Source organism: Canis lupus, chromosome 37, assembly GCF_011100685.1.
Source record: "Canis lupus familiaris isolate Mischka breed German Shepherd chromosome 37, alternate assembly UU_Cfam_GSD_1.0, whole genome shotgun sequence".
Lineage (NCBI taxonomy): Eukaryota > Metazoa > Chordata > Mammalia > Carnivora > Canidae > Canis > Canis lupus.
The window spans coordinates 16431615-16458385 of NC_049258.1; the positions used below are offsets into that span (position 1 = coordinate 16431615).

Consider the following 26771-nt stretch of genomic DNA (forward strand, 5'->3'; position numbering starts at 1 on the left):
AGAATATGTCGTAGCTTTGGCAGAGGATTAGAATAAATTCTAAACCAGGTTCATTCTCAGGACTGAAAAGGATGAAACACTGTAAAATCCATATATTATGTTTTGCTCAGAATAAGCTGCCTAAACCTACTGATGAATGACACTTAATGATTTTCAGAGTGGAATTGTCAGCATTAATGCTGGCTTACAACTTAATCTCTATTAATTTGCTTATTTTTATGTAAATTTATTTAGTGGTTAGCGTTGTAGAAGTATTGGGCTGGAGTTTTTTGTAGTGTGACAGACTCACCCGGTTGCCATTGAAGTTGAATTACTTGGATCTTTCCAGAGTACAGAATTTTCTGAGACCCCTTCTCCAGACAGTGACTCAGTGAACTCCGTGGAAGGACACTCTGAGCCATCCTGGTTTAAAGACATAAAGTTTGATGACAGTGACACAGAACAGATAGCTGAAGAAGGTGACGATAATTTGACGAGTGAGTGTAAACTTTCTAACATTTTAGTTTTTATGACTCATTACTGTGTATATGTGATGATATGGGTGTTTTGTTTTAGTTGAAACAGTTCTGTTTTAAGTTGTATAGCACCATCTAAATGTAAACATCCGATAGCCATCCTTGTTCTAGATACAGTATTTTCTTAAGAAACCAACTTGTTAGGCTACTGGCGTTTTCAGATTTTGCCATAGTCTCTAGTTTGCAGCAGCTTAAAAATAACTCTGAGCTAATATCGCAGCAGACAACTTTCTCACCTCTTCACTATGATACCAGACTCTCTCTCTGCAGAACCTCCAATATATTTCTCCATCTTAAAAACTCCTATTTAATGTGTCCAAATTCTATGAAGTCTCCACAGAAGTACATGAAAATACTGTATCCATTTTGGTATTGCACATTGGGCTTGTATATTAAAAGAACATTTTTCTCCTTTCCTCCGATACCCTGGTGAAACCCATTTTTACCCGCCTCCTCTCCCTATATCTCTTTCCCCCCGACACTAAAAGACTCTGCCAGTCCTAGCAAGCGCACATCAGTCAGCAGTTTCCAGTCCACAGTGGACAGTGACTCAGCCGCTTCCATCAGCCTGAACGTGGAGCTGGACAACGTGAACTTCCATATCAAGAAGCCCTCCAAGTACCCACATGTGCCCCCTCACCCTGCTGACCAAAAAGGTAGGAGGTAGTTCCCGTCTGGAATCCAGCAACAGGCTGGAGAGCTGGGCCCCAGGATCTCAGGCAGCCTGTCCTCCTGGCTTCCTCTGTCCCATGTGGCGGAGGGGCTTGGGTGTTGGGTTCTGTTCCACCCTTTCTCAGCTTCCCCACACCTCCTCCGCAGACTTTTTTTGGTTGATTCCTTGGATTTCTCGTTTTCTCCCTCAGTACCACCACACCCAATTTAAAGCTTTACTTGTACAAATCTTTAAAAAAAATGACCTCTTTATCAGGAACTACTACCACTGCTCTTCCCTTGGCATAATGTGCAACTTCCAAGGTGGCATTTCTTTGCATTTATAACATGGATGTTCTGCTCTATTCATTTCTCTTTCTTTAACATTTTAAAGCCTATTTGCTTCTGCTATTAACCAGTAACATAGTATTTCACTAAATCTTCTCAGGTGCTTAAACTGTATTGGGAAAATACACGGTCCAAAACCTCTTTCTACTATAATTTAATGTGCTTCTTATGGAAAGAACAGATGGAAGATTCAAATTTCTGTCCTGATATCATTGTATTTTTTCCATGGTTTCTAACCATGATGAAGCTTCTCACGGATGTTTGTCTGCAGGGAAGGATCATGTTGATCGTACTCTCACGTGTACTCCTAGGCCACACAGTAGTTGTTTTCCTTTGTCAATAAAATATCATTCTTGTGTCCACCTCAACAACAAAAAAAGAGCTTGTGATGATGTATATGCCATATTTATAAAAAAAAGTCTTTCTGAGTAATACAAAGTGAATTTGTTATAGCTGTTATATAGTTGTCTTATTTGAGGGTTTATTCTGCTGACTCAAAAATAATAATGGCCATATTCAAAAGACATTCGGTATAAAAGGAAAAATAAATCATTGCTAAAATCTAATCTAGTAGTACATAAAAAATGAAATATTTTTAAAAAACGGATGTGTCGAGATTCACTTCATTGGATATAATTAAAAGCCAAATTCAATTTTAGCCCTAAAGAGGTATTATGTAAAAGTAAATAAATAAATAAATAAATACCTACATAAGTAATTGCGAGATTTCATTATGTTGTAGTAACTACTAAAATATCATTATAAAGATGAAACAACTTATTCCATGATTTCACCTGGAACTTGAATTTTTAACATTTAGCTCTCTAAAGTTGGTTTGTTTCCTTAGATTGGAAATGCTGTCTAATTCCTTGCTACTTACTATTTTTGCATCTAAAAATATGGTCAGGAAAGAGAAGCTTTTGAATCTAAACATCTATGTTAAAATAATTGGAAACAAATTCTGTGACTAATTTCTGATGATTGTCAGTATTAACCATTATCTTCAAGATGTGGTAAGAAAGCTTTAAGGGTTACAGTAATAGGGGGAAAAAAGAAGAGGGGCAAACCATAAAATAGACTTACCTATCTATAGAGAACAATCTGAAGGTTGATGGAGGGAAGGTGGGCAGGGGGATGGGCTAATGGGTGATGGGTATTAGGGAAGGCACTTGTGATGAGCATTGAAGTTTATATGTAAGTGATGAATCACTAAATTCTGCTGAAATTAATATTGTACTATATGTTAACTAAATGGAATTTAAATAAGAAATTGAAACAATAGCAAGTTATAGTAATAAAAAGGTATATTTTATTAAAAACTAGAAATTTAGAGAGGATGTGGTAAAAGAGGAGACTTGACTAGCATTAAACATGAGTAAGATACATATCTTTGTGGGAATTCTCAAAATAAATCGTAAACATGGTGGAAAACTTTTGAGTGAGTATGAAAGGACAGTGGAGTAGACATGACACTTGGATGAGATGAACTGTGGTTCCCCTGGAGCATACTGGGTGATGCTTTTGTAATAGAAATGACAGATGTGGGTCCAGATTGCACTGGTGGATGGAGTAAATGCCAGTGATGTCTCCGAAAAGATTTTGAAAATTGTGATACAAAGAAAGGACACTACTATGGGGAAGTTGATACAATATTAATTGAAGCTTCTCCCCCTCGCCCCCATCATGATAATTTTATCAGGAAAAAACACATATGGTTAAAAGGAAAGTCAAGTCCAAGATAATGAAGATAGAGAATGCCTGGTTATTTCAAATAAGTCTTTTGCCAGGTTCAGGCAAAATATATATCAGGTTATTAAAAGAATTTAGAGCTGTGATCATGGGGCCAGGGTTTGTTATCTTTGAAGAATTAGGGAGAAAAGGAGGTTCAGATGATTCTAGTGACAGAGGCATTAAAATTTTGTAAAAAAAATAAGTTTTTGATTTGACGTTGGAAGTTGACAATATTGTAGAAAAAATTAATGAAGAGGATGTACTGTATTATTTAGAAAAGGGGTTGGTTGGTGCCTGGGCACCAGTGTTGGTTAACTAAAATAAACAACAATCTCATTTCCTTCTTTTATGGTGGTGTGAGATTGTTAGCTCAGAAGACTGTGGTAGATACTGTTGTCTTTTATGTTTATAAGACATTTAACGATCTCAGTAACCTTGTGGACAGAGGACAGTTTCACATTTGAAATATGTTAAAGGGGGAGTTACAGGCAGTAGTTATATTTACCTTTTAAAAGCACACGTTCTGGAGTCTCTATGAGTCTCTATATAAAAAGCACACATTAAAGAGATTAGTGTGTTTGGCAGTTGTAAGAACTTAGTAATGTCACTATTAATAGAACACATGGATTTGTACTTTGTATAATGATTGTGCCAAATATTGAAAGAGTAACCTGATAGCAAAAGGAGAGGGATGCTCACAGGTTATGCTATAGGGCTGTCTTTATTCCATGTAGCTCAGCAAGTTTTTGGTCAGTACTTTTAATGTTTTCCAGATTCACAAATCATTCAAGTATGGAAAGAATAACATGTTGGATAGCAGAATGGAATCTAAAGATCTTTATTTTCTTAAGCAGTAGACTGAGACCAATAGGATGAAACTTAACACATTTAAATATAAAAGAAAGTAATTAGGCTTACAAAGTTTACTATTAGTACTCTGGAGAAAACTGTTCTTGATAGTTGATCTGATGTTGCCTGAGAGAAATTGTTTATTTAGTGTATGGCTGAAGGAAAAGCTAGGTTCAGGAGTTAGCAGGAGTGAGCTTTTGCTGCTGTGTCCTGGAGGTGTTCAGGTGGTATCTGAATGTCCACCTTTCAGAGTCATTGAGGACTGATGCCTACATTGGATAAAAGGTTAAGTAGACTTGGTGACTTCTAAGTTTCCTTTTAACTCTGAATCTGAAATGAGAAATCTAGATCTAGAATTTTAAAAGAATTATAAGAAATGTAAGGAATCCTTTAGCCTATTCAGTAAGGATATAATGGAGAACATTCCAACATCAGAAAGGGGGTAATTATTAAGGTCATGTGCAACTAGGAGTCTAAAATTTGAGGACTTTTAAATCCTTTAATAAAAGTTTCTGGCTTTCACAGTTCCATCCTGTTAGTTTTTAGCATACTAACAAGAATTGTTCTTTTTCTATTTTTGTGAAGTTGAGTACAATAATTTTTTATTTTTTATATTTTTTATTTTTATTTTTTGCTTTGTAGTTAAGATTAACACCAATTACCAGAAAGTAAAGATCGTCACAGTGAAGTGTAGTAAGGTGAAAGAATAATACACTCGTCTGTCTCCGTTTTTCCATCCTCTTAAAATATAAATGGGAATGGGTGATTTTTATTTTTTCATTGAAGTTAAAGGATATTTGTTAAATATTTTCTTAGGAATAATTCATTATCTTCCAAGGCTGAGGAAATTTGGATTTCTAAAATTGACATATCTGTACTTAAAAAATACCTGGTATTTTTTTATCTTATGTAAGCAAACCTCTCATTTTCATAAACTTGTAAAGCTGGAACAGTGCGATCTTGCTTGTTTAGTTTTTCACTATTGGTAAAGCTTGGGGAGTTGTACAGTTAAAATATACTTTGTTATGTGTTGCAAGCCAGATTCTGAACCAGTCTTGACAAGTTAGTGAATTGAACCTAGAGAAGTGAAAATCATAGCTTCTATGAGCCTCTAGATCTAACTTCCCATTTATAGGAAAATCTATAGAAGCAAGTTAAACAGCACCATGAGGAAACAGTCTGGTCAAGTGTAGAATATGGGACATTCCACAGGACATGTGCCCTGAGTTCTTTCAAAATTCAATATCATGACAAAGTAAAAAGGTTGGGGGTTTTCTTTGGACTAAAAGAGAATGAAGGAAATGTAGCATATGAACCTTACTAGATCCAGGTTTGAGGCAAAAAATTTATTAAAGCATTTTGGGGACAGATAAATTTGGAGAATGTGCCTTAATTTCATATTAAAACACTGTCAATTTTTTTTTAAAAGACGTCAATTTTCTTAAGTATGTAAATGATATTTTGGCTATAGAGAAGAATGCCCTTATTTTTAAGAAATGTATACTAAAGTATTGGTGGTCAAGTGTTATGATGTGTATAGCTTCATATGGTTAGGGAAAAATACATACATGTAGATAGGAATCAGATGCTGATTGTTAACAATTGTTGAATCTAGGTGAAGGGTATACAGTATTTTCTGTATGTTTGAAAATCATCATCTCATATATACGTATATACATATATATACTTAATCTTTAGTATGAAAAGTAAAGCTTGAAAGCCAATATATTAGTTGAACAAACAGGTTGGCATTGCTTATTTCTGTGTCGGAGGTGTAGAAATAAAGTATATAATGTTTTTATTTGTCCACATACTTAATTTATTGTATTCGGCATGGTACACTTTGAATTTTCAATGTAAAACTTTTTCTCTGCTTTCTTGTTGAAAGAATGAGCATATTGGCTTATAAACATAGCAGCTTCTGAAGCTCATTTGCTATAAGTGAAGTCTACTTGGAAAGAATTTTGTGGAGAACCTTTATTTTGAAAGGCTTAAAATACACTGTGGTTTAGTTTGCATAGTAGAAAGAACTTTACTGAGCTATGCTTGGTCACGGACGCAAAAAAAAGTTCATGGGGAAGTAAAGAATAAGTTTCACTTGTAAGAAAAATCATATTCTAAAGTTCTAAAAGAACACTACAAGTGTTCAGTTATGGCAACTATTTGCCAGTGTTCAGTTAGAATTTTGAAAAACTGAAACCCGAATTTGAAAGCTCTTAAACCCTGATGATTTAACTCATTCCTTGCCAATGTCACTTTTGTATTATTTATGCTTTGTAACACGTAGCCTAGAATTTGAAAAACAAAAACAAAAACAGAACCTTTTATTGTTTTGAGTGTCTTCTCTGTCTATGAACTCTTTTGTACATAGAGTGATTATTTGTGAAATCATACAGTTATACATGAGAAAAAATAGTGTAACTTTTTAGGCTTGTCATACCTAAATTACTGAAGATTTCAATTTTCATAAACTGGCTCAGCCTTATAAAGGGAAAAGCAATCTGTTAAAGATTATCTGGCATTACTGCTTCAAGGTTCTGTTGAGTTATTATTCAAGTCTCTTAAATGTAGCAAGAAGTGTGTGGAATAAGGATAAAGATACATTTTAGCCTAAAGCTTTCTTGAATTGGTGGGGCAGAGTTGGGTTTAGTATGAGTAATACTTTGTGTGTAGGTGTGTTCTCTGTATAATTACGCGGCGTGTTATAGTCATAAGTCTCCTTTTCTTCCTCCTCTGCTCTCTCCCTGGTATGCAGAATATTTGATTTCTGACAATGGAGGACAACAACTCTCAATAAGTGACGCCTTCATCAAAGGTAATTTTATCAAAAGCTGTACATGGGATAGTGGGTCTAATTTGTGAGGATGTACTTGGGTCCTAGCACATTGATTGGCACAGAGTACGTACTGAAAATAAATATTACTTTAGTGCTATGGCAGCACAGGTTTTAATATGCATGGTAACTCTGAGAATGTTGGGAATTAAAAATATAAACTTGGACTAGGTTTGAGAGAAGACATCTGATCTGAAAAGAAGTTGTTTAAAAGCTTTTAAATAGAATTTGAATTTTATTCTTTTAAAGGCATAGTTTATGCTTTCCGAATCATGAATATAATATTAAGTGTTGATACACATATCATCAAGGATTCTCAAACTTGTCAAAAAGCCCCCAGGGAGATTTCATCCTCAGTCTCATCCATTTGAGGATGCTGCTTGTCCTGTGGAATTGGGAAGAGACATGGGGAGAAGAGATAAAGAACTGACTCTGCTGATCAATTTCTTGGGGACGAAAGGCAGTATAGAAGAAGACAGCCTTCTCTTATACCTTCCCTACTTATCCTACTGTGGGGTAAAGACGTAATTAGATCGTAACACTCCACAGCTCAGACCTTAGATAAGTTCTCATAATTTAGCAGTATTGCTGAATTCACCACTGAACATCTGGTTCAACTAGAAGTTTATAGGCCAGCTGTTTACATAATTAAAATGTACGGTTTTTGTACCTCACATACTGTGGACACATGTTTTACTTTGTAATGCTAGACAGCTTGAAAGTCTTTTGGTTGGTTGGTTTGCTTTAAGAGGGGGAAGGATTAGAGAATTTTTGTAAGCATTTCCCACCTCTTTCCGTTTATTCAATCACATTTTTCAGTGATTGTATAGTGAGCATCCTTTTTGCAAAACTTTTAATACAATCTACTTTTTGTCTAAATCCATGTTCATTCTTTTTGAAAAAGATTTTACGTAAATTATTTATCGTGTTTTAATAATTTTACAGTTCACTTTTGTAAAAGCTGTGCTTAAAAAAAAGGCCTTTGTTCTAATATCAAGAAAGAAACACTATAAAAAATTGTCTGAATATATTGTCTACACTGGCCTATATTCGTTCAGATATGTGAGAGCTGAGCTTTTCTCTTTAAAGTTCAGCACCCACACTATCATATGTTCTTCTGCTGGCATTCAGAGTTCTGTTGAATGCAGCTTTTAGTTTGTGATTTTACAGGGAAAGGCATTCCCCCGCCCCTTTTTTAATGTCTCCAGTGAAATGAAAGGACTGTAAAAATCCCTTTTGTTTTTCAAAAGCCATATTTATAATTATTGGCTTGAGAGTTCTAGTTACTTTAATGTAAATTTGCTTTTCATTGTTCTGCCTCTGATTTTGGCTGTTGTGAATATTGATGATCTAACTTACACTTAATTTTTTTGTATATTTACACATGTCCTTGCTTTTTTACACCAGCAGTTTGAATTGGCCAAGTTAAAAAAACTTAAAAAGATAAATTGGCACTTTCTCAGTCTATTAAGTACATGGCATTAAACATAACAGTGAGGTACAATTTCTTATTTTATATTTAGAATCCTTATTTAATCGTCGAGTTGAGGAGAAATCCAAAGAGCTGCCTTTCACACCTTTGGGCTGGCATCATAACAACCTGGAGCTGCTGAGGGAGGAGAATGGAGAGAAACAAGCCATGGAGAGGTTGCTGTAAGGCAGTGAGCTTTTTGATGTTAATTTTCCATTTTTATAATTTTCAATGACGTGATGGGCGTATGTGTAGTTCTTCCTCCTAAGATTAAAAATACTAAGATTACTTAGGAAATAAAGCCTGTTCTGATGAAATTTCTTATAAAACAAGAGTCCTAAACTGCATTTGTCTGTGCCAATTGTAATTTATGTGTTAGAATTTCATTGAATTAAAGGGGTTATCTTAATTGAAGATACAGATTTCATTCATGTGCAAAATCATTAAGGTACAGATAAAGTAAGATTGGCTCAAGAAAATATCATCTTTGCGCATAATTCATAAGCTTGTTTTTTTGTAGGCTGTGTAATGCATCTTCAGAATTACCATCTCTGACAGTAGAAGGTTAACTATGCAAACTTCTTTCTTGTGACATTTTTGTAGTTCAGCTAATCATAACCACATGATGGCACTGCTCCAACAGTTGCTCCATAATGAGTCATTGTCACCGTCTTGGAGGGACATCATTGTATCACTGGTCTGCCAGGTGGTTCAGACAGTCCGACCTGATGTCAAGAACCGGGATGACGACATGGATATCCGTCAGTTTGTCCATATTAAAAAAGTGAGCTCTGCTAGTGCTTTTCTAACGCTTAGAACTGATGGGGTGGGCCTGCTAGTAATTTGTCTTTTAGTGGTAATCTAAAACGGGTTCTAAGTAGGGAGGGGGAAGTTTTTCTCTCTACTCTTTATTAGCAGTGCACTTAGGGGTCATAGAAGCCACCTATAGGAAGTGAGAAGTGAATGGAAGGGGTGAGTTGGGCATGGAGCTGGGAAACCAAACAAATCTGGTTTCTTCCTTTTTTGCTTCCTTTTTCTTTTTTTTAAAGATTTTATTTATTTATTCATAGAGATGCAGAGAGAGAGAGAGGGAGAGAGAGAGAGAGGCAGAGACACAGGCAGAGGGAGAAGTAGGCTCCATGCAGAGAGCCTGATGTGGGACTCGATCCAGGGTCTCTAGATCACGCCCTGGGCTGCAGGCGGCGCTAAACCACTGCGCCACCAGGGCTGCCCTGCTTCCTTTTTCTTGACACATCATCTGTGAGAAGACCTCTTCCCACAGATTACTGTCACTGTTCTGAGGAAAAACAGTGGGTAACTGCCTTATTTAGATAGTAGTGGAGTCTTATATGTATTTTTTGCCTATGATGTTGATTTCGTAATGGTTTTAGTTGCCAGTTCGGTCATATGGGTATTTTAGAGTACCAGATGAGATAATAGAGAGCAGGAGGTGGGAAAATAGACAGTCATGCTAGATGTCATTAATAATTTGTTGAAAGGAAGAATTATATTCTGGAACTTTCTCTTCTGATTTAATTATATAATTAAAGTTAAAAATGGAAATAAATAATAGCATCCATCTGACTGGATTCTAATAATATGTCATTGAGTTTTGTTTTCTTGTTTCATTAGATTCCAGGTGGAAAGAAGTTTGATTCTGTGGTTGTCAATGGATTTGTTTGTACCAAAAATATTGCACATAAAAAGGTAATGTGATCTGTTCAACAGTGAAGTTCAGCAAACAATGACACTGTACCAAACCAACAAGTTGGGGTGCCCTACTCACAGGAGAGAAGGAGAATAGAAAGCAAGGAGTGATTAGCAGTGTCTGCTATGGTGTGAAATTTTGGAGGTTCAGGAAAGGTCTCCCAGAGCTGATTATGTTTAGGATTTGGACAATGAGAATTCATGAGACAGAAGAAGGAAGGGAGGATGGGTCAGGCTTCCAGAGCAACAGAATGATAGGATACTGGTATCATTTCTCCCTTGACCCTCCAACATCTTAGGGAGACACAGTTTCTCTAATAGACTAGAGTCCTTTCAGAGGGCTAGCATTTTAAAACATTGTTCTTTCTTCTAAGGCTGAGCTGCAGCACAATCACTGGTGTTCTGTTATCCTTCTCACCTTCTATCTTTGTCTTCAGGCCTGAGGCCTCTTTTTAGCACTAGCATGAAGGAATGATGTGAGATAAACTGGTGGATTAAGGAATCTCTGAGATCCTAAGGTGCAAGATGAGAAGGGGGATGAGGCTGGAGGAAGCAGCCAGAGGCTTTGTATCCCATTAAGAGTCGTGAACTTCATTCTGAAGGTCACTGATTCTCAAAGTGCATGGTATATCAGGGCCGCCTGTGGACCTCGTTAAATATGTAGATCCTAAGCCCACCCCTAGAAATTCTCATTCAGTCTGAGGGATTGGGAATGTGGGGCTAAGGGAAAGGTGGGGCTGCTTTTCTTTTCTTTTTGTATATGTTTTTATTGGAGTTTGATTTGCCAACATATAGCATAACACCCAGTGTTCATCCCGTCAAGTGGGGCTGGTTTTAAAGTAGTCACTGCAGGTGTTTCCAGAGCCATTGGTTTGGTCCTCACAATTTGAAAAGCCATCGATGTAGCAGTGCTTCAAACCTGCTGTGTTTCTCAATCACTGCGGAAACTCACCTCAAAGAGAGATACCCTGACCCCCCAGTTCTGGAGATACTGATCTGGTCACAGCGAGAGCTCAGATGGATTTCTAGTCTGGGCAACTTGATGGGTGAACTGCAGTCCTCTTTTCATTCTTCTCTAAACAGAGACTAATTCATTTTTTGTAAGGCATGAAGCCATTCAAAAATAGTGACCATAGATAAATAAAACTGCTTGGATTTGATCCATTGTCAGTATTTCTGCATAGAGTCATATTAAAATAGGCACATTACCCATCAAAGTAGTAATTTAAGCCAAGTTAAATGATACCTGTTGAACTAAGATAAATTTGTTGAGCTTATCTCCAGAATTGAAATTTGTATATAGGAGTGGTAGAAACATATGCATGAATGACTGTCTTGTTCCACTGACCATATTTAGAGAGAATCTTTAAGTTGTAGTTGCTTAAGAAAAAAAGAAAAAAAAAAAAAAAAAGCCCTGAATGTAGTTCCTCAACTGATGAGTGTACTGTTTGAAGACCATTTACCAGTTTGGAGTATATAAGCATGGTCACTCCAAAACCTCCTTTGCAGGGCCTGGGCTGTCATGCTGGTGGCTGGTTGTGTGGTTACGGTGTATTGTTTGAGTCTGTGTTTCTGGATACACTTTAAGGTTTTCTTTTTTGACTTCTTGTTACCCAGTTTGGCTAGCCAATTTGTAACTGCATGGAATCTACTCAGGAGGTGTTTTAATTCTTTTCTCCTTCCTACTCCTTCAATTTTAGAAAGGTTAAATTATGCTTTCAAAGTTGCTGATCTCTGTGAGTTTGTGAAATATCTTGTCTTTATGCCCCTGTCCTCCATACCCAGAGCTGGATATCTATTCTTGCAATATTGAGAAAAAAACTTCTAAGAGTGTAGAGGATTAGGTTAAAATAGAATCAGTGAAACAAAGCCAATTTTTGAGGAAGTCTGCATTGCTCTGAGCAGTTTGTTTTGAAAAAGTATGTAAGAGAATACCTTAAAAGACCTAAATGAGAGTATTTCAATACGAATATAAGGGGATAATTTAGGAAGAATTATGAAAAGTATGAATTTAAAGATATTAAAGAAAGTCTATAAAGTATAGACTTTAAAAGCTTTTAACAAATTTCATGTTTTGTAGATGAATTCTTGTATTAAAAATCCCAAAATTCTTCTGTTGAAGTGTTCCATTGAGTATCTCTACAGAGAAGAAACTAAATTTACTTGCATTGATCCTATTGTGCTTCAGGTAAGGACTTCTTTCTGAAACAATGATATGGAGGTATCTTTGTGTACCATAGTGTTTGCACACTCTTAAAACTCACTCTAGCTGATTAAGTTTGGCAGGCAGAGAAACTTGATCACTTTTGTTTCATTTAAAAAATTTATCATAAAAGACGTTTTTTATGTATTGCTTTGGAAGCTTGCCAAAACCTCCGTCATTCCTTTTAGAGTTTCAAAGTTGTTCAAGGGAACATAAGACTTTTGGGGAATATATGGAAGAAAAAGTGAAAAATCTGAATTCTGGCCTCTCTGTCCGCTTGGGTTATTGATTTACTTTAAGGATTTTTCTAACTTATCAGATTCCCAGTGGCAATACGTAGTTTCTAATATAGTTTGTCCTACTAAAACACATGTTTCTGGAATACCAGTTACTTTATACATGGTTGGTAAAAGGGGATAGCATCAGATGGAAATTGTGTTGATTTCTGTGGTTTTTCCTAACCAAGGGGACCCAGAATAGCTTCATAGGATTATAACCCTCAGCTGGAAAGAAGAATTGGCCTCAGCTCAGCTGTTACACAGGCAGGAACCTTTTTGGCTCTGTTTTAAGAAATTAAAAGTGCTGTCCTGCTCGAAGGACCCTCTCCCCCAGACAGACGTACCCTCAGCCCTGCCTGGATGGCTCTTAATGGCTCCACTCCTCAGAGCTCCGTTTCTAGTTGTACTGTTGCAGTTGCTGTTGTACATTTTAAAGTTCCCTTGACGCAGCCTCCAGCTGTGCTGAGCTACCTGTCTGGGCTGTTCCAAGTTCTTTCTTGAAGTATTGATTATTATTTTTGTTAGTGTACTAGATATGAAGTTGTATCAGTTTAAAAAGTTTTTTGCCCCAATTCCTTTTCTCCCATAAAGACAATTAATTTTCATTTGCATTTGTTCAAAATGGGAGGTTTTCAGGAATGCGTTTATCATATTATAGTAGAAATACTTATATTCAGTTCCAGAAATATTTAGGAAAAGCATTACTTGAAAATTCATAGGTGATAGGCACATTTTCCCCTAGAGCATTAGGAGCAGTCACTTTTGTACTGAAATCATTGACAGCAACAGAAGAAAGAAACTTAATTGTGGTTTATGGAAGGAACTCTGCTCTGTTCCTTAATGAACACTGCTGCTTCCTCTTTGGAATTCAGTTGTGTATAAGTAAAAATCGAGTTTTAACTGGATCATGCTGTCCCTACTATCTCTGATTTACTGTGACTTCTCATTGTTGAACTGAAATAGGGAAAAATGCAATTATTGTTCTTAGAATCACAGATTCTTTGATGCTGGGAGTTTTCTTCATTTCACCGAAGGTGTCAGTAGAAGACTTTTAATAAAATTAGATCACAAGTACATTGGTTGTAAGGCTTATCCTGATTGCATTTGTTAAAATGTGTAAAATTGCTGGTTTTGGATGAACTGGGTAACTGAAATCCATAGTTATACTTAAATGTATCCATTCTATTTTAACTCCATTCTTGCGATTAGGTTAGCTGACTAAAGTCTGTCTGTGTTATAGGAGTATGCTCTGGGCAAACATGTATTTAAGAAATATAATTTAATTCACATAACCTAAAATGTCTTGTTTGTGCTTTAAACCATATTTTATTTTACCTTTAACACCTATAGAAGAAAAAAAAAACACCTATAGAAGATTTTAGTTTGAATTGATAGAATCAGCTGATTTGAGTTTTCTCTCTCTCTCTCTCTCTCTCTCTTTTTTTTTTCTGTCCACTCAGTGTGGAATAACCAAGGAAGGAGCAGAAATTTGGGTAGATACAGGCATCCCCCAGCGAGATTGCAGGTTTGGTTCCAGACCACTGCAGTAAAGCCCCTATTGCAATAAAGCAATTGTATTAAGTGTTGTGTTTTAGATCTTTAACTATAGCTCTTCTGGGTAGAATATGATCTGCTGGGAGATTGGAATAAGAAAGAAGCTAAAATAGCATCTTTCAAGAGTTCTTTATTCAGATACCCAAAGAAGAGCTACCCCGGTTAATTTTGGAATGTAATGGGGGAATCTATAATTAAAAAAATAGAAATTGCTTTCATTTGGGGAGTTATGAGGTGAGGTTTTTTTATTTTTATTTTTTTTAACCTCTGAGAGCTGATTGGATTTTGGCTTTCATATTATAAATTATTAAGAACTGAAAATCCTTCAAAATTAGACAGAAAATGGAGTTTCTCTTGAAACTCTCTTTCACTTACTGGCAATTCAGAATTATGAATAATACTCTTAGTTGTGTTTGAAGTAACTCGCTTATGGACTTGTGGATAAGAGAATTTAGGCTTAGATTAATATTATTAATCAGACTATCCTGATATTTTAATATCTCTAGATCTTGAATTGTACCAGGTATAATAGTTTTGATGTTTTTTTTTTTTCCTCAGGAAAGGGAATTCTTGAAGAATTATGTTCAGCGAATAGTTGATGTTCGACCCACATTGGTTTTAGTTGAAAAAACAGTATCTCGGATTGCCCAAGACATGTTACTAGAACATGGCATTACTTTGGTCATTAATGTAAAATCAGTGAGTGTCATTATTTTTTCATTTTTATATAATATTTTAAAAATCTCAGTTTTTAAAATTTATATGCATGCATGGTTGATATTCAGGGATCTTAATCTATTTGCTATTCCATATTTGAAAGTAGGACAATAAGGCATGACAGCCATTTCATTATTTTAAGAGTGTAGAACCTCAGGCTGAGAGAAAGTGTAATTAATTATATAGTACTCATAGTTGCTGACAAGATCAAAGGTGTAATAGACATTAGTTAATACGTAGTCTTTGTTGAGCTCTCATTTTATTTGGGGAATTGTACAAGTAGAAAACATTCTCTCGGGCAGCCTGGGTGGCTCAGCGGTTTAGCACTGCCTTCGGCCCGGGGCGGGATCCTGGAAACCCGGGATCGAGTCCTGCGTCAGGCTCCCTGCATGGAGCCTGCTTCTTCTGCCTGTGTCTCGGCCTTTCTCTCTCTCTCTCTCTCTCATGAGTAAATAAATACAATCTTAAAAAAAAAATGGTTGTCTTTTTTGGAAAATTACTCTCTTCAGGATAGAGGCCAGTTCTAGGAAATTTTCCCCCTTCCCTTCAGTATCCTATGCCAATGCATGATGCTTAAATACCTTTTGATAAGGTCACTAATATGAGTAGTCTAATTTATTTATTTATTTACTTATTTATTTATTTTAAAAAGATTTTACTTATTTATTCGTGAGATATATATATATATATATATATATATATATATATATAGAGAGAGAGAGAGAGAGAGAGAGAGAGAGAGGCAGAGGCACAGGCAGACGTAGAAGCAGGCTCCACGCAGGAAGCCTGATGTGGGACTCAATCCCCAGACCCCAGGACCATGCCCTGGGCCAAAGGCAGGCGCCAAACTGCTGAGCCACCCAGAGATCCCCAGTAGTCTAATTTAGAATAAAAAAAAAATTGTCCTATAGTTAAAATTAAGGAAATTATACAATTTAATTATATAATTAAAATTAAGGAAATGAATTGTGAGGTTTATTTCTAAAATTTTCATATTTTCCAGGTAAAATTTACTGAGAATTTTATTCTCTAATTTTGTAATGTAATATGTTTCTGTGTTCTAGCAAGTTTTAGAACGAATCAGTCGGATGACCCAAGGTGATTTAGTGATGTCGATGGACCAGCTGCTTACAAAACCCCACCTGGGCACCTGTCACAAATTTTACATGCAGATGTTTCAGTTACCTAGTGGTGAGTGATCTTTAGCATAGATTCACCAGAGATTAAGGACAAGAGGAAATGAGTAAAACTCATCAGTACTACAGTGTTTACTTTCTCCCACTAATATCTAATATCCATTAATAATATCTGGTTATAATGCTAAATATTTGTGAGCAGTGGTTAGATGAGGATTGGCAGCTGTGATCTTGCTTAAAGGGTTTCTTGTGGAGATTAAGATGATGAATTAACTCTGTCCGGATTTAGGGCTTGCCAGCTCGGTGTTCTTAAACTTTGTATTTGTTTATTTGTAGAGCAAACCAAAACACTGATGTTTTTTGAAGGCTGTCCACAGCACCTGGGCTGCACAATCAAGCTCAGAGGAGGCTCTGATTATGAGCTGGCTAGAGTTAAGGAGATCCTAATATTTATGATCTGTGTAGCTTATCATTCGCAACTGGAAATCTCCTTCCTTATGGATGAATTTGCAATGCCTCCTACGTTAGCACAAAACCCTTCCTTCCATTCTCTGATCGAGGGACGAGAGGATGGAGGGACAGCTCAAGAGCCATTTAGCGGAAGCCCCCTCCCCCGGGAGCCTGACTTCCCTCCAGAGCTTCTGCCCTCCGATGATAGCGGTTTGCCGGAATCAAGGATCGTGTTTGAGAAGGGTGACCAGGAAAATAAAAGCGTCCCACAGGATGTTGCCTCTTTGAAGCATCAGGAGTATGCCACAGCAGCTTGCCCGGCAGCAGGCATCCCCTGTGCCCTCTTTCCATCCGTCCCAGAATCGTTGCTGCCGCTCCATGTGGACGACCAACAGGATGCCACGGGCACTGCGCAGCCAGAGCCTTCACAGCACACAGATGAGCTACAGGACCCCAAAAGCCAGATGAGAGCCTTTAGAGACCCTTTGCAGGATGACACTGGATTGTATATTACTGAGGAGGTTACCTCTTCTGAAGATAAACGAAAGACTTATTCTTTGGCCTTCAAACAGGAATTGAAAGATGTGATCCTCTGTATCTCCCCAGTAATCACATTCCGGGAGCCCTTCCTTCTAACTGAAAAGGGGATGAGATGCTCTACCCGAGATTATTTCGCGGAGCAGGTTTACTGGTCTCCTCTTCTCAATAAAGAGTTCAAGGAAATGGAGAGCAGACGGAAGAAGCAGCTGCTTAGAGATCTCTCGGGGCTTCAGGGCATGAATGGAAGTGTTCAGGCCAAGTCTATTCAAGTCTTGCCCTCCCACGAGCTAGTGAGCACTAGAATTGCTGAGCATCTAGGGGATAGCCAGAGCTTGGGGAGAATGCTGGCTGATTATCGGGCCAGAGGAGGAAGAATTCAGCAAAAAAATGCAGACCCTTTTGCTCATTCAAAGGAAGCACCTGCTATGGCAAGCAGCAGACCAGGAAGCAAAATTGAGGGTGATGAAGAGAAAGGGTTGATTCCAAGTGATGCAGTGTGGTCAACAAAGGTGAGGCACTTTGGGTGCACTTTTAGGGTGTGTTATAAGACTGCTGTGGCAGATTTAAAAAAAAAAAAACAAATATGATAGATTGCAGATTTATTAACTATTTCTTCCTATGCCTTTTTTTTTTTTTTACCTTAAGTCTGTTGGCTTATGTATTGCTTTAAGTATGAAGTAGGAATATAAAGTAATGAAACTGCGTTTTGAACTTCTCACACTGAGTTCACAGTAAAGTAGGAAGAGCTTTGCTGTAGGGGGAAGGGTGGAGCTGAGTAAAATCTGTGGAAGGCCGACTTGGGTGTGGGTGTGGGTGTGGGTGTGATGTGGCCTTGATCCTGTTCATGCTTGTGAGAGGGAACGAGACGGAAGCTTCCTGCAAAAAATGGATGTGTTTTTAGAAAATATCAGACTTATTTATTTAGCATAAACACTTCACGTTATTTATGATAGTGCCCTTATTCTTTTTAAACAGAGATTGAGGGGAAATTAGATTTGCCGATAGTGGTTGTAAGAAAACTAATGAAAAAAAAAACCTGTCTGTAAATGAGGATATGAAATTGTTTAATAGAACAAATAAAAAGATGCTTAATTCACTGAAAGTTGAGGAAGTGCTAAATAACAACAGGACCTTACTTTCTTTGTGGTACACTAGTGTTTGTGAGATTGGCAAAAAAAGGAAAGTGATAAGAGCCATGGTTAATGTGGTGTGAAAAAATGCTTATGTTAAATTGTATGTAAATTTGCATTTATATACATTTGTGTAAATTTATATAAGGTGATAGGGAGATCTGTTTTAGTTTCCATGTATATATATATACATATATATATACATATATATACATATATATATACATATATATGTATATATATATACACCATTGTCCAGGATTCCGATCTTTTATAACCTATTCTGCAGAAATAAGTAAGCATTTTATCTAAAGCTTACATTTTGTAGGAATATATGTAAAAGGTTATTTGCTGAGGCCTTGGTTCTAGTTGTTTGCAGAATGAATTGGATCTCATTGAACAACCTAGATAGAGCCCATGATTTATTTTTGAGTGTTAAAAAGCAAGTCGTTTTGTATGTAGCATCCTCTCATTTTTATAAAACAAAATCACCTTTGTATTCGTATGTGGGTGTGTTTGTGTGTAAATGCGTGTAAACTAGCAAAAAGACTGCATGGTTTTTAACTTTAGAGTCAAAAGTTATCGTTTTGGGAGGTGGAGTGAAATCAAAGGAGGAGATGCTTTATGTACTTCATGAAATTTTTCATGTATCTCTGTACTGTTTGATTTTCAATAGAGAGCAAATGTTGGCTATATAATGATCAAGAACAGTATAAAGTACAAGCAAATAAATACCTGAGAATTTAAATTTTTAAGATTGCTGTTATATCCAGCCATCCATTCAGACTGTTTCATATGGATCTAGTTAGTTAACTATTTACTTCCAAAATAATTTAATGGAGTTCTGTAAGTAATGAAGAGTATTTAGGAAAGCAAGCTATTTAGACTTCTGTTTGCAATTTTAAGTTAAACTTTTTGGTTTGTTTGTTTCAAAAATGAAATGCTCCATTTCCTCATTTATTTATTCAGTTTCTGGCAGTTTTCAGTCTGCATCGGAACCCTTTCATTGATGACTGGAGGTGTCACAAATCAAGGGGAATGCATGCATGGGGAGGCACCTGGGTGGCGTCTGCCTTCAGCTCAGGTTACAACTCCAGGGCCCTGGGATCGAGTCCCAGTCTGGCTTCCTGCTCAGTGGGGAGATAGACTGCTTCTCTCTCTGTCCCCGCCTCCCCCACTTGTTTGCATGCATTCTCTTTCTCTCTCTCTCTCTCTCTCTGTCTCTCAAATGGATAAATAAAATCTTAAAGAAAAAAAAAAGGGAACATGCATTGAGGTTGGAGTATGGTACTACTTTTGGGTGCTTATTTGTTCCTCCTCTTTTAGGTGGACTGTCTGAACCCTGTGAACCACCAGAGACTGTGCGTGCTCTTCAGCAGCTCTTCTGCGCAGTCCAGCAATGCCCCCAGTGCCTGTGTCAGCCCTTGGTAGGATTCTTTTCCTCTTGTATTATTACTGTATTTAAGACCTTAATTCTAACAACTTTAAGAAAATTCAGCTGTTAGGATCTGTTTTCAGGTACATGGCATGCTGCCGGGCATGTATGAATTGCTAGGACTTTTAAATTTGTGAATTAAATACAAAATTTGTATTTGTTCATGGTAAGAAGTAAGTGAGAAGTACCTTGAGTAAGAGCGAAAAGGATGTGAGAGATGGAAGAGAAATTTGTATTTATAAAGGTGAGAAATAGTTTGCTTTTTTTTTTTTAAAAAAAGATTTTTTTATTTTTAAGTAATCTCAATACCCAATATGGGGCTAGAACTTACAACTCTTGGAGAGCAGGAGTCAAATGCTCTACTGACTGAGCCAGCCAGGTGCCCCCATAAAAGCTAGTTTTAAGCATTTTGATGATAATGTACAATTTAGGCAGATTTTCTGTAAGGCATCATTCTCATAAAAGCAATCAGCCTTTGGCTTTATTAATGGGTTTTATCCTAAAACTTAATTCTTTTTTTTTTTTTTCTTTTTTTTTATTGGAGTTCAATTTGCCACTATATAGCATAACACCCAGTCCGTATCCTGCCAAGTTACCCCCTCAGTGCCCATCACCCAGTCACCCCAACCCCCCCACCCACTTCCCTTTCCACTACCCCTTGTTCGTTTCCCAGAGTTAGGTGTCTCTCATGTTCTGTCACCCTCACTGATATTTTCACTCATTTTCTCTCCCTTCCCCTTTATTCCCTTTCACTAATTTTTATATTCCCCAAACGAATGAGGCCATAGAATGTTTGTCCTTTTCCAATTGACTTATTTCACTCAGCATAATACCCTCTAGTTCCATCCACGTCGAAGCAAATGGTGGGTATTTGTCATTTCTAATGGCTGAGGAATATTCCATTGTATACATAAACCACATCTTCTTTATCCATTCATCTTTCGATGGATACCGAGGCTCCTTCCACAGTTTGGCTATTGTGGACATTGCTACTACAAACATTGGGGTGCAGGTGATAAAACCTAATTTTAAGTAGATAGATAGAAAAACACTTTATAAATTATTTGTAGATAGAAAAACACTTTATAAATTACTTGTTTCAAATGATATGATAATTATAAAAGGCTAGTTATTACATAGTTTATCTTTAGTTTTTAAAGTACTATGTACTTTATCTTTTTATTAATTTTTAAAAATTTGTTTCTCCTGCGCTTTTTTATTTTTTAAAATTTTATTTAAATTTAGTTAACATAAAATGCATTATTGATTTCAGAGGTAGAGGTAGAGGTCAGTGATTCATCAGTCTTTTTTTTTTTTTTTTTTTTGATTCATCAGTCTTATATAACACCCAGTACTTATTACATCACCTGCTCTCCTTAATGCCCATCATCCAGTTACCTGGTCCCGCATACTTTAATTTTAAAAGCTTGTTTTTGGAGCACTGTTTCCATGACAAAATGTGTTCTGTGTTTTAATTTGGACTCCAGGAACACTTATTTCTACCAGTGAGATCAGGGATTCTTGTAGTGTCTGTCTATATAGCTCTTAGCAGACTTTGACTTAGGGCTGGGGAACCCATAGGCAGGTTTTTGGCTTTTTTTTTCTTTTTTTCTTTTAAGATTTTACTCATTTATTTGAGAGAAAGCATGTGTGGGGGTGGGGAGGGCAGAGGGAGAGAGAGAAGCAGACTCCCCACTGAGTAAGGAGCCGGATGCAGGGGCTCCATCCCAGGACCTTGAAACTGTGACCTGAGCTGAAGGCAGACACTTAGCCAGCTAGGCCACCCAGGCGCTCTCCGTAGGAGTTTTCTGTGGGAGTTTATGGATTCCTTAGGTCAAAGCTTGAATAAAGTGTGGATTACAACAGGGCTATAGCCAAATTCTCTTATTTGTAGGCATTCATAAGTTAGGCATAAAGTCAGGAATTGGCTCTCCTGGAAGAATATGAGCTGCTGTTCTCCATGCTCAGTAAAGATGTGGACCAGAGAGCAGGAGACAGGAGTTCTATTTAATGGTGATAGGGCATAAGGGCTTTGTAGGAAACTTTGATCTCTTCCTAGTTCATATCCATTTTACTCATTATTATTTTTGCATCCTGATTTAGTTTGATAAGATACTAATGGACTGGGAATAGATAAGGAGCTATAGTGTGGCTAGTTCAAACCCCTTTTACCTGATGAGATTAAACCTGTTGTAGAAGAACAAGAGAATATTAACTATTTTAATACTACATTGTAGGCACATCTAACAGGTAATCAGTTTGTAGTCTCATGCAGTGTCTTGGCAGTGTGGTAATTCTTATGACGTGCTCCTAAGAAATACTGTCTTTTTTTAGGATTGTGACAATGGAATTTTATGGAAAGAATGATCTGACATTAGGAATATTTTTAGAGAGATACTGTTTCAGGTAAGAACAGATTTTCTCCTTATGTTCTGTGTATGCTTTTCTGATGCCCAGAATTTCAACCTAAAACATAAAGAGGAGTTGAAGTATTGTGTGGCCTCCACTATAATACCATGTGTCAGAGTACCATACAAAGAAGTCATCTATTTCATATTCAATCCCAGGATGTCTTATCTACTTCGTTTTGCAGATCTTTGAGTGTCTAATTATGCCGCCATCTAAGAGTTTTTTTTAAGGATGTGTGTCTTTACAGTGATTGAAATGAGAGGCAGGAGAAGCATAGAGATCATCTAGACCTTGGTTTAAGTCAGAGTTATCACCTGCCACTTTCATGAAGAAGAGCAAGTAATTTTTACCAGCCCCCATTATAGGGAATAACAAGCTCCAGAAGTATCATGGGCTTTCCTAGGTAAAATGAAGTGACATTTTAAAAATGTGAAGCAAATAGAAGGTGCTTAATAAGTGGAACCCATCACTGAGTTGTAGCTGAAGACAGGCTTAGCTGCAGGCTCTGAGCGTGCGAGTGGTGCCTGGAATAGGTCGTCCACTGGCTATCAGTGCTCTAGAGAGGACACTGAGCTTCCCGGACAGCGGTTCCGATTAGCCAGTATTCATTCAACATTACTTCTCGGTTTCATGGTTAACGTGAGGACTTTGTTTTTGTCAAAGGCCTTCTTATCAGTGTCCTAGCATGTTCTGTGATACCCCTATGGTACATCATATTCGGCGCTTTGTCCATGGCCAAGGCTGTGTGCAGATAATCCTGAAGGAGTTGGATTCTCCAGTACCTGGATATCAACATACAATTCTTACTTATTCCTGGTGCAGGATCTGCAAACAGGTAAATGTACCCTGTTACTCTAATATTTTGTACAGCATCATTTATTTATTTTATTATTTTTTTAAAGATTTTATTTATTTTTTCATGAGAGAGAGGCAGAGACAGAAGCAGGCTCCATTCAGGGAGCCCAACGTGGGACTCGATCCTGGGTCTCCAGGATCAGGCCCTGGACTGAAGGTGGCGCTAAACATACTGAGCCACCCGGGCTGCCCAACATCATTTATTTATTTTTATTTGTGTAGTTCTTTTTGGAGAGGATGATCTATGTTATTTTAGATTTATTTTTCACTAGGCTCTTATTTCATTTACCTTCCAGGGTAAATTGCATTTTGTGTATTGCATTTAGTGTTTGTTTCTGGAAGTTTTCATCTTGGAATTTATCAGTCATTATGTAAAATATAGATATCTTGTTTGGTAAAATTATGGAGATTATATCTTCACAATTCTCAGTTATGTTTATTTATTCAGCAGACACTTATTTAGCACCATCTGTGTGCTGGGGACTCTGAGGGCCTGGGCATGGCTCCTATCCTTTAGCAGGGAAGACAGACTTGTAGCACAATAGTATAGTACGCTAGGATGTTTGTCTCTGTTTGAGCCTCTATCAACATTTCTATCTTAAGAGATACAGCTGAGACCATGTTTAAATTGACCTCTTGAGAAAACGACCATGTGTTATATTTCTAGTGTGTGCTTTTCTTTTTTCACTCTGGAGGAAATACTTGGTTGACAATATTATAAGCTTTTAATACTCACTTTTTATCCAGATTGTTTGCAGTGAGCATAGGCCAAGTTTAATTTTGTTTACTTATTTTGGAGTGTGCTTTTGGAAGGCACATGTGAGAATTACAGATAAAATAATAGTGTGACCTATATCAGTATCAGTGGTAAAGGTAGGCAAAATCAAAGTCTGTTCCTTTTGCAGTAGCAAGCGTACAGCCATGAGATTGTTTCTTGTAACTAGCTGTTTTTTAATTCTTATAGGCCTTTCTTTCCTATTAGATAGCTGGTACTGTTTTATTGTGGAACATGTGAACTTCTGTAGATTGAGCAGTGAATTAAAGGAATAACTTAAATTAGAGTTGTGTATTTTACATGCTTTGGTGTATGTACTTTAATTAATTTATAGATTTTATTTATTTATTCATGAGAGAGACAGAGAGAGGTAGAGATACAGGCAGGGGGAGAAGCAGGCTCCATGCAGGGAACCTGACGTGGGACTCCATCCCAGGTCTCCAGGATCATGCCCTGGGTTTAAGGTGGCGCTAAACAGCTGAGCCACCCAGACTGCCCTGTACCTTATTATAAAACAAAAACTTTTGCCTTTGGGGTTATGTTAGAAAGGAAAAGGTGAATGGTTTTTGTTATACAAAAATGGAAAACTTCCACATGTCAAAAAAGTTACATCATGACTAAATAGTAATATACTTAATATTACATTTCTGTAAGGCATAATAGAAAAAGAGTAAAAGGCATAACAAAGCAGTTTCATACAAATGGCCAATAGACATGTGCAAATAAATTTTACTCAGTAGTTAGAGAAATGTAAATAAAGCCAGTGAAGTGTGGTTTTATTTTGTTTTGTTTTTAAGAAATTACATTGCAAAGCTTTGTAATTCCCAAGATTGGTAAGAAAGTGGGGAAGTTGTTATTCTCAGATATTGTTGGAGATTGTATAAACCAGTACCTTTGTTTTTAAGATTTTATTTATTGAGAGAGAGAGAGAACATGAGCAGGGGTGTGTGGGGGGTGTGGGTTGGGGTAGAGGAAGAGAGATAAGCAGACTCCTTGCTGAATAGGGAGCCTGCCAGGGGGGGCTCCATCCCAGGACCGTGGGATCATGACCTAAAGGCAGATGCTTAACCAACTGAGCCACCCAGGCCCTTCCCAATACCCCATTTTGGAAGACTGGCAAAAAGTATCAAAGACCACACAAATGTTCATGCCATTTGGTCTACCAATTCCCACTTTTCTTAATTTATTCCAAGGAAATAATTATGGATATAACACATATGTATGTATACACAAGAAAGTTCATCAGAGCATGATCAGAATAGAGGAAAAACTTCTAATGTCTTAAATGTGTATCAGTAGGGATTGGTTAGATATGTCCATACAATGGGATACTCTATGGCTATTAAAAATCAAGTTACTTAAGAGTATTTTAGGTGGGAAAATATTTATGATACACTGCTAAGTAAAAATAATACAAGACTATGGAGCTAATTATAGGAAAGACTTTATTTTTAAATACAATGGCTGGGTACCTTCTATGTGTTCATACACATATATATGTACATATAAATATATATACACGTACATAGAAATAAAGTAAATATACTAGCATATTGATGTTGGTGGTGGGATCACCAGTGGTACTGCTCCCCCAACCATTCCTAACTCTATCCACTTTATTTTTTAAAAGATTTTATTTATTTTGACAGAGAGAGAGAGAGCACAAGCAGGAGGAGTGGGAGGGGTAGAAGCAGGCTCCCCTGTGACCAGGGAGCCTGATGTGGGGCTTGATCCCAAAACCCTGAGATCATGACCTGAGCTGAAGGCAGACACTTAACTGACTGAGCCACCCAGGTACCCCTGTATCCACTTTTAAACAATTCTTTTTCTAGTTTTCTTGAGTCAGAGTATATTAGATTTGTATTAGAAAAGAAATTCTTTTTTAAAAAAGAGATTCTCAATATGTAATTACATAACAGATGATTTATATGAATTTCAGGTAACACCAGTTGTTGCTCTTTCCAATGAGTCCTGGTCCATGTCATTTGCAAAATACCTTGAACTTAGGTTTTATGGGCACCAGTACACTCGCAGAGCCAATGCTGAGCCATGTGGTCACTCCATCCACCATGATTATCACCAGTATTTCTCTTACAATCAGATGGTGGCATCTTTCAGGTAAGAAGTCAGAATGATCCTATACACAGTCACATATTCCCCAGAAGACTTTGTGAACATTTCTTTAGTAACTAGATTAATTTGCAGTGTGTGTAGTCCCCATCTCCACCCTTGCAAATGCAGAGGGTCCTATTTTGTGCTAAGAGTTTTCAGTGTTGTTATTTTATTTAATCCTTAATTTAAGAAAGAGTATTATGATTACCCTCACTTTCAAGTTTATAGGTCACTTAGAGAGCTAGCAAGTGATGAAGTCATGAGATGAACGAGTAGATCCACCGCTTCAGATGTTAGTCTTAACCACAGTTTTCTACATGTAGGCATTTGTTAGAATTTTGGCTGAGACATTAACTAGCATAAGGTTACTTGGGTATTCCAGATAGAGCTGAAATCCAGATAGAGCTAAAATCACTAGTTCACACAATGATATTAAGTGGTATTGTGGTATTAAGTGATTTGTGAAAGCCTTCAGGCTCGGCCTTCAAAATATATCCAGAATCTGAACACCCCGACCCTCTCTACCATTCCCACTCTGCGCTGAGCCTCTGTTGCCTTTCGCTCGAGTGTCGCAGTGGCCTCAGCCAGTTACCCTGTGGTCTGATCGCAGCCCAGTGGTCAAAGTGGTTGTGTTAAATGAAGATTGGCTCAGGCCACTCCTCAGCTACAGACCTTCAGTGGCTGTCTCAGTGAGTACGAAAGCCAGAGCCCCTTTATGGGCCTGTGAGTTCCACGTGTTCTGGCTGCTTAGTGCCTCCCTGTTCTCGCCTCCTCCTCCTGTCCCCTCACCCCCTCCTGTCCCCTCACTGCAGCCTCAGTTCAGTCAGGTGGGACCCTGCCTGGGAGCCTTGCATGTGCTCCTCCACTCCCCGGATATCTGCCTACTTTTCCTTCCTTCCTGCAGGTCATTGTTGACATTTCACCTGCCCTGGCTCTTCATCCCTAGCACTCCTACTTCCCTTGCTTGCTTTCTTTTTCTCTGTAGCACTTACCATCTTACACTGTATGTTTTAACTATTCATTTTGTTTATTGCCTGAGTCTCCTTATTCCTGAATCAGGAGGGCAGTAATT

General features: G+C 37.4%; 1 protein-coding gene across 5 annotated transcripts in view; it reads left to right on the forward strand.

The window, feature by feature from the left end:
• PIKFYVE (phosphoinositide kinase, FYVE-type zinc finger containing) overlaps window positions 1–26771 on the forward strand; it is an 83315-nt gene that overhangs the window by 32214 nt on the left and 24330 nt on the right. For 3 of the 5 annotated variants that reach the window (XM_038585586.1, XM_038585585.1, XM_038585587.1), the window contains 14 exons: window positions 329–476; window positions 1004–1171; window positions 6850–6909; window positions 8451–8580; window positions 9002–9182; window positions 10031–10105; window positions 12186–12293; window positions 14699–14839; window positions 15922–16048; window positions 16330–17492; window positions 19440–19540; window positions 21883–21954; window positions 22621–22792; window positions 25527–25705. In XM_038585586.1, coding sequence (XP_038441514.1) covers window positions 329–476; window positions 1004–1171; window positions 6850–6909; window positions 8451–8580; window positions 9002–9182; window positions 10031–10105; window positions 12186–12293; window positions 14699–14839; window positions 15922–16048; window positions 16330–17492; window positions 19440–19540; window positions 21883–21954; window positions 22621–22792; window positions 25527–25705 — 2825 coding nt within the window. Of the gene's footprint in view, window positions 1–328; window positions 477–1003; window positions 1183–6849; window positions 6910–8450; window positions 8581–9001; window positions 9183–10030; window positions 10106–12185; window positions 12294–14698; window positions 14840–15921; window positions 16049–16329; window positions 17493–19439; window positions 19541–21882; window positions 21955–22620; window positions 22793–25526; window positions 25706–26771 lie in introns of those variants that run through there. The other 2 variants (XM_038585588.1, XM_038585589.1) reach the window with 2 other exon arrangements.